At 42.0% G+C, this 19282-nt stretch overlaps 1 protein-coding gene across 5 annotated transcripts in view; it reads left to right on the top strand.

The window, feature by feature from the left end:
- The window catches only part of LOC117670014 (major histocompatibility complex class I-related protein 1-like), a 37573-nt gene extending 18650 nt beyond the window's left edge, over positions 1–18923 (top strand). For 3 of the 5 annotated variants that reach the window (XM_087884525.1, XM_087884522.1, XM_087884526.1), the window contains exons 3-10: positions 5372–5473; positions 7459–7644; positions 11489–11776; positions 12832–13101; positions 13683–13796; positions 14534–14566; positions 17584–17705; positions 17837–18923. In XM_087884525.1, coding sequence (XP_087740651.1) covers positions 5372–5473; positions 7459–7644; positions 11489–11776; positions 12832–13101; positions 13683–13796; positions 14534–14566; positions 17584–17705; positions 17837–17866 — 1145 coding nt within the window. In that variant the 3' untranslated portion in view covers positions 17867–18923. Of the gene's footprint in view, positions 1–5371; positions 5474–7458; positions 7645–11488; positions 11777–12831; positions 13102–13682; positions 13797–14533; positions 14567–14843; positions 16188–17583; positions 17706–17836 lie in introns of those variants that run through there. The other 2 variants (XM_087884524.1, XM_087884523.1) reach the window with 2 other exon arrangements.
- Positions 18924–19282: the final 359 nt, after the last annotated feature.

A 19282-nucleotide genomic window follows, 5' to 3' on the forward strand; every position in this document is an offset into this window, starting at 1 on the left:
ATGCATCCTTCCTGATTGTTCAGTCTGTCTTAGCCTAGACTGCATTACAGGAGTAGGTTAAGATTAAAATAGGCATGTCTTTCATACTTTCTAGGAGGAAAGGTGACCACTGCTTTTGGAAAAGGAAAGGGAAGAACTCTGTACAAACCCTAAAATAAAGTGCATATCTCTGTTACCTACATGTATTTGCTTAATACAGAATATTATGTTTATATTATGTTTAAACAAGTGGAATTTTTTTTTAAAAAATTCTGAATAATCCAACTGAAATATTTAGGTTGAAAAAGAAACAGACTTTGCTTCTTTGCTTTATATACTATAAAATTGGTATATGCATTTGCATCTTGCAAATATTTTCACTACTGCTTTATTTGAACTTATTCAACTAAATTTAATATTACCTTTGACTACTAATATCTTCTGTTAATGAACATTTATTAAGTCACAATGATGCTGAACAAGACTTATGACCAATTCTCAAAGTTGTGGCCATCACACACCCCACAGTCACATGATTATAATTTGGACACTTAGCAACTGGCCCACATTTATAAATGTTAAAGCATCCTGTGGTCACATGATTACCATTTGTGACCTGCACAGCTAACTTCCAATAAGCAAAGTTAATATAAAGCACTGTGAAGCAGTATACTGTATAAGTCTAATTGCTATTGCTATTGCATGAGTTGCTTAATGATCACAACTGGAATTATTGTCATAAATTGGGGTTATGTGAATTTCTGCTTTATGGCCATGTCACAGTGATGGAACTGAGGACTACTTACCAATGTAGAAATATCTACATTGAACTTCCTATCTAGGTTTATTTAGATTTCCTTTCTAAGTCATTATTTTAAGAATTACAGAATTACCCTAACCCTAACCCTAATCCACTACAAGAAAGGAGTCTTCATGCCTTATTGGAATCAAAACCATTCCTTCTGTATATTTTTCAAAATTGGGGAAATTATTTAAATAATGTTTAAAAATGGAATGTGATATTGAACAGGCAAAAACAGATTATAAAAAAGGTTTCTGACCCTAACTATAACCCTAACCTTATTTGACTCCAACCTATTCAGTCATGTATTATTAATTATATTTTTCTTCATAATATCAGAAGTTAACAAAATTAAATATTTATAACTGTCAGACCTGCCCCGACCTGGTCCTTTAGCTAAAGAAAACCCTCAACTCCATTTGTAGGAAAAGGTATACTAAAGGCCAAGTGGATTATAATAGAGCAAAGTGAGAACTGAAGTTTGCACTCCAAAATATCCTGGTTAAAATTTTCCCATCCAGTTCCTTTCCTCCCCTATTCCCTTAATGTCCAATTATATTTGAATAAATTGTTTTGGGAACAGTCTCTTCAATGGCAGGCTAGTTGGTGAGCCGTTGTATTCCATTCTAAGGGTTTGACCTTGAGATGGTGTCCCTGGAAGGCATGAATTGGTAGTCTTGCCCTCTTCCATCCGGCTCCATGTATCCTGTCACCTGAACACCTTCTCTACAAACTTTCCCAGAAAGAAAAGGGAAAATTGAAGACTAATAAAAAATTATCCAACATTGCTAGGTCTGGCAATAGCTTCTTGAGGAAGAGATGTACCACCACCACCACTTTCAATTTGAACGCAGCTGCTGGTAACTTCTTGGGAACACTTGACCATCCAAGAAGAACAAGGATTTAACATAGAGTTAAATCTGAACTGCTAAAAATTTTCGCTACCAGTTCTCCAGATCCCGTCAGAATCTGCTGGATTTCACCCCTGGCTCAGGGCATCTCTTTTTATGCTTCATCTCTCAAAGCTCCTCAAAAAACCAAGGAACTCAATATACAGAGAAGCTGCTTGGATATACCGTATTTTTCAGAGTATAAGATGCACCGGAGTATAAGACGCACCTTAGTTTTTGGGGATGAAAATAGGAAAAAAAAATCTGCCTACCAGGTATTCATCTGGCTAGCATCCTTAGTCTGGTCAGCTTCAGCACATTAGTTCGCTGGTTTTGAGCATGCGCACACACTTTTTATCCCCTTGTTGGGGATAAAAAACAGCTTCTAAAGCACAGCTGATTGTCTGAGGCAAATTGCAGACGATCGCTTCAGTTTCACACCTCGTTAGGGCTGAAAAAAAGCTTCAAAAAAGCTACATTCGGAGTATAAGATGTCAGATATTGCCTGCATATGATGCACCAGGGACTAGAAGGGGTTAAGTCTTTACAGACATCACATGTGACTATATCAGCCAATGAACTCTCTTATTGGACTCTTACCCAGAGATCACTTGGATATCTTTCCTTCTTCTTCTCATCTATCTCTCAGCAAGACAACACGTGAACTTCTCTCTCCTCTCAACATCTGAGTCATACAGTTAGGGTAACAAATGCAACAGGACACCCTGTTCATTATTATACGCATGTATATATTTGTAAATAATAAAACAACCTTTTGAACCTGAAGCTGTATTGACCAAATAACTTCCTCATAGAACCAAATGAGCACGACCATCAATATATATCTGACAAATGGTAGCAGACGATGGAAAATTATTGCTCAGGTCTATGAATTTTTTTTTGTAAATTTTAAAATCATAGAACGATTTTTCCTAACATGGAATCCTTGAACCTGAACGAATTATCTTTACAAGAGATTGATGCATTAACCGTATCCTTAACAAAACAGCACCAATCATTATCCAAAAGACTAAAAAAAACTTTCTATTGAAGCTATGCAGCAAGTACAAACCTCTTTGCAAAAGGACCCATTTTTTTTCTTCTCTTCACCCAAACGCCGAAAGAACAGAACCACGCTTACAACAACCTTGCTTCGATCTCAACTCTACTCCACCTTATGACTATCATCAAGGACTTCAACCTTCTGAATCCCTTGTATGTTCCAACCTTATAACTTCAGACCAATTTTTATTTTCTCAAGCTTCTCCAAAACAGCATTTATATCAAGCTTTACATGCGACAGGCCTGCTAAATGCAGGCTGGACTCCTCAAAGAACTCTTGAACTTTTAAACATCCTTTCACCAGACCTGGTAAACGACAATTTTTTGCTTCAACCCATAGATTCCCAGACTGACCTTTTAAACACCCATTTTATTAAAATCCTCCCTCCCCACCTATTGACTTTATTGCTTCCAAAAGGGCCTCCACCTTCCCCGAAAGCATGGCTTCAAAAATGGCAGACAAAATGGCCGCCCCATATCCCACCATACGGTCCACAAAATGGCCGACAATTTCACACTTTAAACAAAATGACATCTACCACTTCAGACCACAAGGTCTCAACCAACCCCCTTACCCCCATACATCCTACTACCCACCCCACAACTGGAGATATTCAGACTGATTCCCTATCTTCTTCATCGAGATCACCGAGTTCGAATCCTCCCAATTTTTTTTTCAATTTTCAGAACTTTTCTATTTTTGCCGCCACTGCAGACCTCCCCATCTATACCGCTGCAGCTGCAGCAGCTGCAAACATTTCTACTGATACCAATATTGTTTCCAATGTAAAAAGATCTTTTTCAGTCTTTGCAGCCGCCGCCTCGCTCCCCCACTTATTGCCGAAGATGCCGTCACTGCTGCTGCCGCTGCCGCCTCCAACACTACAGATGCCCCGTCCAAACAACAAATTCACACGATTTTTGCAGCCTTTGCATCAAAAGCCAACCTGCCTTCTACCGCAGCTGACGCCGTCGCAGCAGCTCTTCCGAATCAAACTACAGCCACCACCTCCATTATTCCTCCTATCGTTGAATCACCTACAACATCTTCTCTCACACCAAACAACTCCAATCAACAATCCGATGTTCAATTACCTATCTCTGCTAACAGTAACTCATTTCAGCCTTCTATTACTGTAAACTGTAATGATTTAAATATTGAAATTAATAATTATTTGTCTTTATCTACTAATGTAAATTTATCTTTAGAAATTGAAACTGTTTTGCAACATTTTAAACAACATGGCCCATTACCTTTATCACCAAACTTCAAAAAATTACAAACCTCAGGTAATAATTTCCCTACTTGGGAACAAGAAACTCATTTACATCTTTTAAGAGAAGGCACATTTCTTATAATTGAATCTCCCCCTAACAAACCTTGGTCATCTGACTTAAATTTTCTTCACAATAGTGTTTATGCCACTCTTATGTCAACTTTAGAAAGTGATATTGTTTATTCTATACCTACAGGTTTTACTGCACAAGAAGTATGGCAATACTTACAAAAACATTACAACAAACCCTCGCCTGCAACTATTGCTACTCTTGCCGGTGACTTTTATAGCACCATATATAAACCTGGCACATCTATGGCCAAACATCTTTTCCACCTCGAATCCATGCGAAAACACCTGATTCAACGCAATCATCCTGTACCTGAAATTGCCATGATTGGTATCATTATTAATTCTATTAAACACATCCCTGGTTGGTCAGGATTCATTAATAGTCTCCACTCCTTACCCCCCCACATGTACACTGGTGCTGAAATCAAATCCAAATTAATAGATGAAGATAGAAGACGATCTAATGCTTATAAACATAAATCTGAACCTCTCTATGATAGAAGACTCTATCATACTGATAGATACCTTACTTCTTTTGACCACCCGTTTTACCCTAACCATGATTTCCATCCTTCACATTCTTCACACAAACCCTTCTACCAAAACTGGCAGAAACACCCCTCTCAATATCAAAATAATTTTAATTATTGTAACTATAGAGGACATTATCATACCTACACCTCCCATCCTCCACACGGTGACAATACCACCCACACTCATGATAAAAGGGGATACATCCCTACAGACAAGACTAACAAAAGAAATCATACTATCAAAGAACATACTGAACCTAAAAGATCCATGCACACTGAATTTTACATTAGAAAGGGTCCCACACACAAAGATTATAAAGACAGAAGGGGACAACATACTGAACAATATATATTCTAACTCCGAATCCCAAACACTTGGCATCTTTCCCAACACCCAACAATACCTACGTGACACCACGCACCTATGGGTCATCGATTCTGGAAGCATACACCATACCACCAATGACAAATCCATATTATATGATATTCACCCAACCAATATTTCTATTACAGCAGCAAATGGTACTTCCAATACAGTTGAATATGAAGGATCTATCTTTATACCCGGTATAGGGGAAATTAGTCAAGTGCTCTATACACCTACCTTTGGCCACAATATTTTGAGTACTTCGAAATTAGGTAAAATCGGTTTTAAAGTATCTCTTGATGATCAACACGGTTTTATAAAATCCAAACATGATAACACTATTATTGCCAATATTTCTGTCATTAATGATTTATCTTTTCTTATTCCAGATTCCTTTACATCATCCTCACCCACGACTCAACTACCTCAATCCTCATCGGGACCTAACCCTGACAATCATCCCGACCGTACTCCTGACACCCACCACGAAGGTACCACACCTCACCATACCAATACACATGACACTTCCGACTCACATAACGACCAACACACCACACCACACCTCTCTCCAACTTCACCCACATCACAAAACCAACGAACCCCGAAAACAAAAATTCAAACTCATATAGGTGAACCTTTACACGATAATTGTGCCCATTTATTACACAGACGTTTAGCACATGCCAATACTGTTGCTGTAGACAATACTCAAAATTTTTCCCAAGGCATCTGCACTAAGGATTGCCCTATCCAACTTGACTGTGAGATTTGTAAAGCTGCAAAATCAAAGGCAGCCCCAATTCCCCACACCAGCACCAGACGATCAAAACACATATACGAATTGGTACACGTTGACATTGTAGGCCCCTTTCCACTTTCTTTGGGCAAATGCAAATATTTTTTGAACTTAGTCGATGATTTCAGTTGTTTCGAACATATCTATACCCTTACTGAAAAATCTCAAGCCTTTCAAAAAATAAAAAAATTTTACACTCATACAAAACCAACACAACATCAAATTAAAGAAAATTCAATCAGATTGTGGAGCCGAATTCACATCTGTACAATTTCAAAACTGGAGCTTTGGATCGGGTCGTGCCTTTGGGGCCTCTGACTCGGTGCCGATCTCGCTTGGCTCCTTGGTTTACCGAGGAGCTGAGGGAGATGAAGCACCGGAAAAGATGCCTGGAGAGCGGTTGGAGGGCCAGCCGGTCTGAATCTGACCGAACACTGGTAAGATCTCATATTAAGACTTACCTTGTGGAGATAAAAGTGGCAAAATGTAACTATTTTTCCACTCTTATTGCATCATCAGATAACTGCCCGGCCGCCCTGTTTAGGGTGACCCGCTTCCTGCTCCTTCAGGAAGCGTGGGAGGACCCCTTGGAGGGTAGAGCCAAGGACTTTGTACAGTATCTGTATGATTCCTGGAGGCCTGGCACTCAGACAACTAGACCATAAATAGCCACATAGAGAAAAAAATTTAGTTAAATGTTCACTTAACATTCACTTAAAAAGAGACAATCAAACCACCCAAATGGAAATATAAAGACAAAAACACCTTCTCACCAGCAATCAACACCCATATGAGTAGAGATTAACACTAAAATTAACTAGACCAACAATCAAGTAAATTCCCTGATCAAGGAATTATCAGCGCAGAGAAACAAGCTAACAGTAATCTTAGAACCACCAAGAATTGTCCCACCAACGCTGACAGGGCAAGCCACAAAACCCTACTGCCCTCTAGCATTGATGATGTTACCTAGTTTGGTGATGAAATGTCTGCAAGAAAACCACCAAGTTCAGAGCACAAAGGACCTCTTGATAAAATGTTTTACCTTTTCAAAGATAGATTTATTGATTTGTGACCACAATTGACCCCAACATTTTTGTTGCCAAGCTAAACAGTTGTTTAGTGAATTTTGTCCCATTTTACGACCTTTCTTGCCACAGTTGTCAAGTGGATCACTGCAGTTGTTTAGTAACATGGTTGTTAAGTAAATGTGGCTTTCCCATTGATTTTATTTGTCAGGTCAGAAAAGGTGATCACATGGCCCCAAAGACACTGCACCAGTCATAAATATGTGTCAGTTGCCAAGCATCTGAATTTTGGTCACCTGACCATGGGGATGCTGCAAGGGTCATAAGTGTGAAAAACCGTCATAAGTCACTTTTTTCAGTGCCATTGTAACTTCGAAGGATCACTAAATTAACTGTTGTAAGTGGAGAGCTACTTGTATTTTTGAGGTTTCCAATTCCTTATATAAAACATTCCTTCAGTAGCTCGTATAATGTAAAATGTAGAAAGTTAATGTTTTCTTACAACTGGACAGGTTTTGATATGCCACTTTTGCTAGCATAAATATGACCTTCCACATGTAAAGGAGGTAATGTTCTAGTCCCACAATTAGAAGAAAAAGAGTGCTGTTTGTTTTGTTTCTGCTTTAATCTTTTATAAATGTCTATTTCTCAGATCATACCTTGCAGTGCATCTGGGGCTGTAAACTCACAGCTGATGGAGCCGAAATACAAATTCATCAGGATGCTTTTGATGGAAAAAAGATGAAGGAAGAGGAATTTCACCCAGAAAGATTATACTTGAACGGAAATTGTATTCGGTGGCTAAATAGGTACCTGGACATGAAGCCACAAAAGAAAGGTAGGCTTGGCAGGAGGCAGAGAGCAACCCTTCCATATTCTTCTCTTTTTTAATCTTCCCCTTAAACTCTCAATGATAGGCTCTGGAGTCAAACAAGAAATTATGATAGTTGTAAACAGCTCAGATTTTTTTTAAAAATATCTCTTCTGTTTTTATACCATGTAGTTAGGAAAGCAAAAAAGTTTTGGAACTAAATCTATCTTCCACCGGAAAACAGTTTAATTGCAGAAATAATTTATTATATATTAAGGATATTTAAAAATGCCAACCCAGTATGAAATGGTACCTTCCCCTCTGGCATCTCTCCACTATACCACATCATTTGCAGAAATATCTACAAAGCAATCAATGTTGTCACAGGCTAAATTTTCACTGGGCTGAATTTTCCTGAATAAAAACAAGCATATTTATTAAATTTATTTGCTGTCCCTCTTCTTGTCAAGTGACTCTGGTGGCATACAATATCTTAAAAAGCACAATATCAAATAATCAAAGCATAAATTTGGGTCTGATGGTATTAAGTAAACAGAAGAACTGGGTTTGATCCTGGTCATGTCTGGGAAAAAAAAAAGAAAAGGAGGGAAAACTGAGAAACAAATAATTATTTTAACGCTTGAAATGCTGCTTGCTCTCTTTGCTGGGATTTGGCTTCAAATTAATAGTGTAGTTGCATGCTTGATGTATGTATATGTGTGGATGTGGGAGGTATCACAGCTGCCTCTTTCTCCCCATTTGCAAAGTTTGCCCATGTTTTTGGTAGTGCCAATCCTCCTTTGTTCTGCATTTATTTATTTAGAAAATTTATATGGCTCCCCAACTTACTCTCAGTGGCTCTGGACAGCTTACAAAGATAAAACCCTAATATAGAAACCAATAACCCCCACATTGGGTAGGGAGGGGGTAAGTTTGTACTGCTTGTAAATGATGCTGCTGGCATTTGGAGGAAGGGAATTGTAGTGTTCCTTGTGCCCAAGTTACATCTGGATTGTGCAGCATTTACAATCGTTCTATCCCAAATGATGGACACTTGCAAGGAGGCAGTTACATAGAGTGTTATGACCTCTAGGATACAGAATAACAGAGTTGGAAGGGACGTTGGAGATCTTCTAATGCCGGGAGTCAGCAACCTGTGGCTCCGGAGCCACATGCGGCTCTTTGGGCCCTCTGCTGCGGCTCCCTGTCACCTTGTCACGGCAGAAGGATGAAAGAGCCATCACCCTGTCACAGCAGTGGCATGTGAGCTTTAGTGTGGGAACGAAGCACCCCTGCACTTCCCTTTGCATGGCAACAGCATTCCTCTTTCGTCATGGTACATTTGCTGTTGCTGCTAGCAAAGTGGGCTGGGAGAGAACAGCAGGGGCGGATCTTGCGGAGTGAGGGCCATTCCCCAAGCCTGGCCTTCCTCCTCCCTTGTCAGGGCCAAGAGAAAGAAGGGAGGGGCAAGAGGAAGGGCTCCCCTCCCCCATTGAGCGCCGAGCACAACAGCCCAGCGGGAGAGGGAGATGCCCCAGTACAAGCGCCCCTATTGGTGAGTTAGACAGCAGAGAGATATGGCCCAGCTCTCGCAGTGGGATGCTGTTCAGCACCTCCAGATGCGAGTTGCTGCCTTTGAAACGTGCCGCTTTCTGTTCCCTGTGCCTTCCCTGATCTCAGCTCTTTCAGCCCAGCAATAGCTATGTTTCTGCTTGCTTTTTTTTCCTGTGCTTTCCTGGGCAGGGATGGCTGGGGCCGTGTGGGGGGTGGAGTGGGGAAGCAGAGCAGTGGTGAAATCTGAACTGGTTTGCTACCAGTTCGCTGGCCACACATGTGTGCTGCGCACCAAAAGGAGGCTTGGGAAGGTAAGTAGAACAGCGAGGGGGGGGATCAGCTGTGCTGCGTGATTTAGCTTCGCTAGAAAACAGGATTTCCTGCTTTCTAGCGAAGCTAAACCCCGCGGCACTGCTGATTGTTGGAAATACCAGTTCAGAGGAACCAGTAGCTTTTTAAAACTACCAGTTCAATTGAACCAGTAGCTAACTACCGGTTCGCCCAAACCGGTAGCTTTTTAAACTACCGGTTCGCTCGAACCGGTAGTTTTTATCACTACCAGTTCGCCTGAACAGGAGCAAAGCAGTAGCATTTCACCCCTGAAGCAGAGGCATCAGGGCTGCTCCCCCCCCTCAGCAAGCCGGACCTCGAGGAGCGCAGAGGGTTGTGGGTGAGCACTGAAGGGTCAGAAGGCATGCTCTGATGTCGCCCCATCATGCGTTTCCAGTGTGTGCTTCTCTGTCCTGAAGTAGGATTGAGTGGGGGAAAGGGAACAGGGGGAAGATTAGGATTGAAGGAGAAGCCTGGCTGGCTTTCCTTTGGCGTGAGGCAGGGGGAAGACCCAATATCCCCTCCATGGCCTTCCTGTGCTCTCGTAGTGGCACAGTGAAAGCGCACTTCACAATGGGGGAAACTGGGTCCCCTCCTCCTCCTGGAGCCCATTCCCTGCCCCACTCGCCCCTGGCAACTCCCTCTCTCTCAGGGTGGAGAGCAGGTTGCGCATCCAGCAGCAACAAAGCCCTAAGTAGCTGCCCGCCATTTCCTGCTGCAGTTGTGCAGCAAGAGAGAGACAGAGAGAGGGAGACAGATTCGGCTCTATTCGACTCCGCTCTCTTCTCTTCACCTTTGCGCAGGTTTGCAAGGATTCAGCGGACACTGCCTTGGTGATGGGGGGGGGGAGTTTCGTCCCATACTTTGCCTGCCAAGCGTCTTCGGGAATGTCTATATTTTCCGGCCACTTTGGACTGAGTTGCAGGATGCGTATGTGTGCCTCTGTGAGTGTGCTGCTGCTTAGGATAATGCTTCTCTTTTTTAAAAAAAAAAAAGTTTTTTTATTTTTTAAACAAACAAATATTTAATACATCAGTTTTCTCTTCCCTGTGACATCTCAGTGTTATCTTCCAAAGTTCTTTCTTCTTCTGTATAATTGTCATTTCTTCTACCTCGATCCTTGTCCAGTCCACAATATCAATTCATCACTAACATAATATTCTACTCATCACATATTTTATACATACTTATATAATTAATCATTTATATCAGGAAGATGCTTCTCTGAAGTGTGTGCAGTGATCTAAGGTGGCAACCTCATGGTGCTGGGATGTAACAGCCTGTCAGTCACTCCTTTTGCAACCCAAGGTTTATTTTTGTATCTTTCCAGAGACAGAGAGAACGTGGTTGAATTTTCTTAGTTATTCCCTGGGTGTGTGTTGGGAAGTGGAGAGGAAGAGAAAGAGATGGGAGAGAGACAGAGAGAGGGAGATACCTATTTTCCATAGAAAAGAAAACACTGGGAGCCACATAACCTGGGTAGGCGTGGCTGGGGGTGGGTCATGTGACTGGATGGGAGTGAGTGACATCGAGTTGGCCATGCCCACCCAGTTTTTTGGCTCCCGGTGTTTTATTTTCTGTGGGAAATGGGCCCAAGTGGCTCGTTGAGTGTTTAAGGTTGCAGAACTAGTCCAAGGGTCCCCAACCCCCGGTCCATGGACTGGCATCAGTCTGCAGCATTGCAGAAACTGGGCCACATAAACAAGCGAAGCCCCATCCATGGGATACAGGCAGTACGTGAAACCACGCCTCCTCCACTTTGTGGAAAAACCTCTCTCCATGGAATCGGTCCCTGGTGCCCAAAATGTTGGGGTCCACTGCTCAAGCAGGAGATCCTACATCATTTCAGACCAATGGCTGTCCAGTCTTAAAAATCTCCAGTGTAGATGGTCCCCTGGGAAACTTTCCACCATTTGTGTTTAGAATCCTTTTTATCAGTCAGAAGAGGGCTGTTCTTTCACCACAGGCCATTATTGTTACTTTGCAGAGCTTCCAATAGTGAAAGTGACTCATCAGGAGGTCAATATCAACAACCTTCAAACCCTCACCTGCCAGGCCTATGGCTTCTATCCCAAGGAGATCAGTGCCAGTTGGAGGAAGGATGGGGAAATCTTCAACCAAACCAACAGTTCTGTGCACATTACCCCAAATTCAGATTGGACTTTTCATGCCAGGCTGAGTATTCAGATCAATCCCAAGGAGAGGAAACTCTACAGATGCCATGTGGAACATGTCAGCTCCAGCGAGCCCCTGGATTTTGTCTTGCAGAAAACAGGTGAGAAATCACAATAGAGAAAAGGTCTGGGTTCCAGCTGGAAAGGTACAGGTAGTCCTCAATTTACAACAGTTCATTTAGTGACTGTTCAAAGTGACCATGGCAGTGAAAAATGTGATTTACGAACATTTTTCACACTTACCGCAATTGTAGCATCCCACGTGATCAAAATTCAGACCCTTGGCAACTGGTTCATATTTAAGACTGTTACAGTGTCTTGGGGTCATGTGATCATCTTTTGTGACCTTCTGATAAGCAAATTCAATGGGGAAAGCAGATTCACTTAACAACTGGTTTACTCACTTATCAACTGCAGTGATTTACTTTAACAACTGGCAGGAAAGGTTGTAAAATGGGGAAAACTCACTTAAGAAATGTCTCATTTAACAACAGAAATTTTGGGCTCAATTATGGTATTAAGTTGAGGACTACCTCGGCAGAGATGGTTTCAGCAGGTTCTGACCAGTTCTGGAGAACCGCTAGCAGAAATGTTGAGTAGTTAAATGCCACCTTTGACTGGCCCTGCCCCCATCTATTCTCTGCTTCCTGAGTCCCAGCTGATTTGGAGGAAATGGGGATTTTGTAGTATCCTTCCCCTGCCACGCCCACCAAGCCACGCCCACCAAGTCACACCCACAGAACCAGTAGTAAAAATTTTTGAAACCCACCATTGTACCTCGCCCCCTGTTTGTGCAAGTGGAGATCTGTGTGTGCATGCTTCCCTACCAGTTCCAAACGACTTCAAACGTCTCCAAATGGCTCATGGCCCAGTAGTCGACCATACCCTGGGAGGTTTTGGGGATCCTTAACTAGGCTATCTAAGAGATCACTAACACTGGACATTGGACACCCATTGAATATTTCCACTCAGTTTATTTGCCAGTAGTCTACGCAAAATCATATTTCTCTACAAGACATCTCTTTGGAATTTTTTACATCTGAAGTATTTAGCCAATGAGGAATAGAGAATGTCCAGTATAGGAGCAGATATGTACTTTGTCCTACATTGCCAACCATAGGAATGACTCTGTCTTCTGATGCTTCTGTTTCTGCAGGCCCCTCAGCTGAAGTAACTACTCATGTGCTGAGTGTTAATGAGACCCTCTTGAACTGCTCTATCTGCAACTTTTATCCTGAAGACATAGATGCCACCTGGATGAAGGATGGGGAGAACTGGGATCAAGAGACTTTTCGTGGGGATCCCATCCGTAATTGGGACGGGACCTACTGCACCTGGATCAGCATTGACATTAACCCCATGGAGGAGGACCGCTACCGTTGCTATGTTGAACATGAAGGCTTGCAGAAACCACTCAGTGTAAAAGGTGACAAATTGCAGTGAGGGGGAGAATTGTGGGTGATGAATTTCGCCCTGGCAGTTCCCTGCATTGATTTTATTAATACTCCCATTTATTTTCATTTGTGGACTTTCAGTGAAGAGTCTGTACAATTTGCCTGAAGTTATTTAAAGATGGCTGAAAAATTCCATCACACTAATATAGGCTAATTGTGATGAGATGTTCTTGGATCTCTAATGTTCTCTTCCCAATTTAGTGCCACTAATGCGGTATTCAATATGGTTTTACTGTCTTCTACGCGTTTGTTTCCAAGCACGTTCACATTATAGGTAGTCATTGACTTAGTATTACAATTGGGCGTGGAGACTTAGTTATAAGATGGGGTAGTCATTAGACAAGTTCCCACATGACCTGAGTTGGTTTTATTACCATCTTTATGATGCTGGTTATGAGTTGCCTTACATGGTATAGGGCCCTTGAGGGGCTGCCTGTCTCCCATACTGTTTTTCCAGCAAATTCAAGCTGAGGGGCCTGCTTTAATCCTCTCCACAAACACTAATATTACTTTGGTTTCCTTTTAATTACTTTGCTTTTTTCCCCCAATTCAGCTCCAACAGTCGTAACTCGAACTGAGGAAAATTTCCAGCTAGTACTCATCCTTTGCTCTGCTGTTCTTGGCATCCTTATCCTACTGTCTATAATTATTGGAATCTTTTGCTACAGTAAGTATCCTGTAAATATCTTTGCTGTTGTGGGTAGTAAGCTGTGAAAGCTATTTTCCTTCTAAGTTTCCCTTTGGGGCACCTCTGTGCATCTTTCTTCCACATTTCCTCAGTTCTCCTCAGGAGCTTCTGAACTCTTAGCTTCTTGCTAGGACCCCAAGTAAGGACTTAGCTTGGTCGAAGGTTAGGACAGCTCCACGTTCTCTTCGTAATTGGGAAGAGGCATTGCAATTCTACTCTTCAATAGTTTTGGGTCAAAAAGCAGCAGAAAAATATTTCAACAAAATATATCTTTTTACCCAACGGTTTCTACCAATTGTACTCAATCCTTTCCAGAGGCAGTAGGTTTCCCATGGAGCAAAGGAGGTACATTTGTATTTTGAAGAGCTTCCTATTTCTGCTTAATAGCAATAGCACTTAGACTTATATACTGCTTCACAGTGCTTTACAGCCCCCTCTAAGTGGTTTACAAAGTCAGCCTATTGCCCCCAACAATCTGGGTCCTCATTTTACCGACCTTGGAAGGATGGAAGGCTGAGTCAACCTTGAGCTGGTCAGGCTCAAACTGCTGGAGTGAGCAGTTTATAAGATAGTTTAACTATCTTAGGGTAGTTTCTCAGATAAGGCATGACAACTATGGCAAGGTCTCTTGGGGCATTTTCTGGCATAAAGAAAGAGATTGAATGGTCTCCGGTGGATTCTTTTTAGTTTTAACTCTCCGATATTTGTTCTTGCAGAGAAGCGTCGGCGTGACTACAGACCAGCTGCAAGTGAGTGATCTCTTTGCCTGTTTGCATGATTGTCAGAAGCAAAAAAAGGGACAGAAGGGCTCATACCATTAATATTTGAAAAAGTACATGCCATATATACAGTATCTTTCTATGTCATTGCTAGAAGCCTAGGAGAAATTACAGGACTTGGTCCAGATGAAAAATGGGAGCAAGGGAGGCTCTTTCTGTGCAAAGGGAGGCAGAGGAGGGCGAGCACCGTGGCCAGCCTTCCTCTGGTTTTAGTCCCAGATCCTATGCATCTGCCCTTTCCATGCAGGGGGGAAGCGGAGCTCCAGAGTTATGGGCAAATTTGGGCAAGAACTGGGCAGAAGATGCTGGAGGAGGAAACCATCATCCCTTCAGAAGTTTGGCCCTGCAACTTCAGGAGCATCCAATACCAGGAGGCTGAAAGTCCCCAACTAGATGACCTACAAGATCCCTTCCAACTTCATTACCATATGTTTTGGAGTATAAGACACACCTTTTTCCCCCCTAAAAGGGGGTGAAAATTTAGGTGCGTCTTATACACCGAATGTAGCCCCGCCCACCCACTGGCCCCCACCCTTTGGCCTCTGCCTCCCAGCAGTTACCTCCTTGCAAGCAAATAGCAAGAAAAAACAACTCCTTTCAGCTTCAGCACATCCTAATTAGCACAAGTTGATTGGATCGGCCTGCTGATTCTCAGCTGATTTGCTCTCAGCTGTTTTGCGCAGAGCTCTGCTGCTTGCTGCAAAGAGATAAATTGCTGGAGCAGATTTTTTTTTCCTTGTGCTAATCAAGCTATGCTGAAAACAAAAATGAAAGTAAAGCAGGCAGTTTGCTGTTTGCTGCAAAGAGGCAAAGTTGCTCAGAGGCAGAGGCAGAGGCAGATTTCTTTTTCTTCTTTTCCTCACAAAAAAAGGTAGGTGCGTCTTATAGTCCGGTGTGTCTTATACTGCAAAAAGTACAGTATTTTTTTTTTTTTAATTTGATTTATATGCCGCCCTTCTCCGAAGACTCAGGGCGGCTTACAATGTGCTCAGCAATAGCCTTCATCCTTTTTGCATATATTTATACAAAGTCAGCTTATTGCCCCCACAAACTGGGTCCTCATTTCACCTACCTTAGAAAGGATGGAAGGCTGAGTCAACCTTGAGCCTTGGCGAGATTCGAACCCTGCAGTAATTGCAGGCAGCTGGTCTTAATAAGCTTAATAACAGGGTGCCTTAAACCCCTGTACTACCAAGGCTCAATTTTGTTCAGTATTTTGTTCTGTTAAATATGAACAAAACCTAGGGATGTTCTGTGATTTAAATGCTGAGGATGATCTTGAGACAGTGAAAGAATCGGGAAGACATACAGAGGAATATTTTCAGTAAAGAGGCTTCAAATACCCTCCCGTAAGAGTTTTTCCTCCATGGGCTCCATATCCACCTTTGAGTAGGCAGAAATCTACAGGTAGTTCTCGACTTATCACAACAATTGAGCGCAAGATTTCTGTTGCTAAGTGAGACATTTGTTAAGTGAGTTTTGCCCCATTTTACAACCTTTCTTGCCACAATTATTAAGTGAATCTTAACAGTTGTTTTTTTTTTAATTGTTAACATTTTTATTGAGGTATAAGATAAAATAAGACACAAAATATGAAAGAAAATAGGAATCTTAACAGTTGTTAAGTTAGCCACACGGCTGTTAAGTAGATCGGGCTTCCCCATTAATTCTGTTGTCAGAAAGTTGCTAATGGTGTTCGCATGACCTTGGGACACTGCAACCGTCATAAATACCTGCCAGTTGCCAAGCATCCGAATTTTTCTCACTTCACCATAGGGATGCAGCAACGGTGGTAAGAGTGAAAAATGGTCATAGGTCACATTTTTCAGTGCCGTTGTAAATTCAAATGGTCACTGAACCAATGGTTGTAAGTCGAGGATCATCTAAATAGGCATATATTTGCTGTCCCAAATACTGATCCTCACTGTATCTCTCTAGACGTGTTTCTGACTTGTCCTCATTTGAAGTGTCGATGATATGCTAAGGAAAGACTGAAAAATTTATTTGTTTATTTGTTCAACTTGTATGCCGCCTTTCTCCGAAGACTAAAGGCGGCATACAAAGTCAAAACTCTTTTGACTTTGTTACCCTCAGTCTTTCAAATATTACCAACTGGTAGGAAACCATGCAAATTCACAGAGTGCAACTTTGTATCCTTAATTTTAACAATTGACCAAACTCTGTACCAATAACACGGAGCTTTTAGCATGGATGGAAGCTGATCAGTAAAACAGGAGGGACCCTCCCACTTCAAGATCACGTGAAGTGTTAATACCACTTTATAAACTGCATCCATTTTTGGCCACCACGATGTAAAAAAACTGTTGAGACTCTAGAAAGAGTGCAGAGAAGAGCAACAAAGATGATTAGGAGGCTAAAACATATAAGGAACACATGCTTGAATTGGGTACGTCTAGTTTAATGAAAAGAAGGACTAGGGGAGACATGATAGCCAGTCTTCCAATATCTCAGGGGTTGCCACAAAAAAGAGGGAGTCAACTTATTCTCCAGAGCATCTGAAGGCAGAACAAGAAGCAATGGATGGAAACTAATCAAGGAGAGAAGCAACCAAGAACTAGGGATAAGAGCAGAGTGCCCTGAATCCCAGGAAAGGTGATCCACGAGGTGATGGACCCATTTTTTCCTCTGACTCACCTAAAGTTTGAGAACCTCTTTGAATTTCCAATATTTCTGCATAAATATGACCACAGATGTGATGCATTTTCTACCAAGTCCTAAAACTAAATAAAGAGTGCCCAATTAAACTAATGAATCCAAAACATTATACTTGTTCATTTGTTTATTGAGAACCACAGTAATGAAAGCAATTGCAGTTCAGCTTTGAAGAGAGTATGGATGGTGCAAAAGGGACCCTCGTGGTGTATTTCTGGGACCAGCACAAAGGGGACCTGCAGATCATTAAGTGTGAGAATAGGTGAATAGGTCCGTTTCTCAACACGGACTTCATGTCCCTTTTTTTCCTTCAGAGAGTGACCCCAATTCCGGCTTGGATAATGCTGAAAAATGCCCATTGAAAGAGATAGGAGGAGTCCCACCCCTCAACAACACTGCTGGTGAAGAACGCAATGGAGACATCCCAGCTTCTCAGGTGAGTTATACCTCCAAACACCTTTGCCTCTTTTCATTCACCATCTCACTATGCTGGTTCAAGAGAAATGGGTATTGGATAGTTTATTAAGGTCCCTTCCAGCTCTGATTTTTCTCATCTTGTTGTTCTAGGGCATCAGAGACGGAAAAAAAGCCTCCTGAGAACCATCAAATAAGCATCTAACTCTCAAAATGGAATTCGATCAAATTTGATGTTTGAAGAAGCACTCAAAAGGAAGATTGAGCGCTAAAATGGACTCAAGCAGGCACAAAAGTGGCAGGGAAAAAAGCATTTCAGAAGAAATTGCCCTAAGGGACAAACCTTTTGTTTCATGATCTGTTAAGCTGGCTGTCCTACTGTGTAAGGCAGATCCTAAAGTATTATGCATTTATTTCCAGGTGGAGCTCTAGGGACTAGATAAAAAGCTACTTATGGTAACTTTAAATCTTCTAACTGAAGATAGGATGGTGAAATTTGATTTGGTAGCTGATACTGATGAACTTCAAAGCCTAAGACAAACAGAGAGAATGATGGTTATTTCTCTCCGAAGGCTTTCAACTTATAGACCAGTTCTCCAGAAAAGGAGGATGGGAGATTATCCACATGTGCTCCAGAATGCAGTTCCATACAAAGAAATCACAGTTGGAACTGTTTTCCATGGGTTTGAATGCCAGGAGGCAAAGGGATTAATCATCAAGCTCATGTGCCCCCTCTATAGGCAAAATCGGGAAGGTGTTTGTTTGTCTGAGCTAATCTGGTCAGTTTTGGCTTGCCTGATTGTGTTGCTTATTTGGAGTCTCTGCTTATGAATAGATTGGCCCAGTCTTTTTGAATGGGTACAAAATCTCCATTCCTAAAGACTTCAGGCTTCTGCTTGAGGCCTTTTTCCTGTAGCAGGAAGACTGGGGCTGCTTTCTGCCCCATAAGAACATGTCCTCTTCTCCTTTAGAGGAAATATAATATTCTGCCTCTTTTAATATACCCCAAAATATTTCATTCTGGGGGTGGGGGCATCCCACACTCACAATTGTGGTAGAGCCGTTTAAAGGACACTGAGTTTGCTAACCTCACTCGTAATCACTTTCAGAAATTGCTTATCTAACCATCTTAAAGGTACTAGAGATTTTCCGAATGACAAGCTTGAAAAATCGCCTTCCAGTCTATCTTCATTTCTGAAGAAAAGAAAAAAAATAATTATAAGGATTAATAAGTTAGGAATTCGAAGAATTTAAAATAAATACCGTTTCCCTGAAAATAAGACCTATCTCGAAAATAAGACCTAGCGTTTTTTTACACCTGCGCCTAATATTAGCCTTATTCCCAAAATAAGCCCTACTTAAGAGCCTGCACAGCTGGCAGCCCACCTATTCCGTATGGTTGCTCACATGGTGGTGCCATGGCCAGGAGGCGGGATGATGGAGCTGCCCTACATACCCCGCACCAGCTTACCTCAGGGCCACAGCAGCCAGGCCACCCACGCCCCAACACCTGCCTCATGGCAGCAGTGTGTTACTCAGCCGCCGCCTCAGTTGCAGCCATGAGCAAGCAGAAGAAGTGGGCTTGGGACCACGCAGGAT

This window comes from Pantherophis guttatus, chromosome 2, assembly GCF_059756535.1.
Source record: "Pantherophis guttatus breed Tessera chromosome 2, ASM5975653v1, whole genome shotgun sequence".
Classification (NCBI taxonomy): Eukaryota; Metazoa; Chordata; class Lepidosauria; order Squamata; family Colubridae; genus Pantherophis; species Pantherophis guttatus.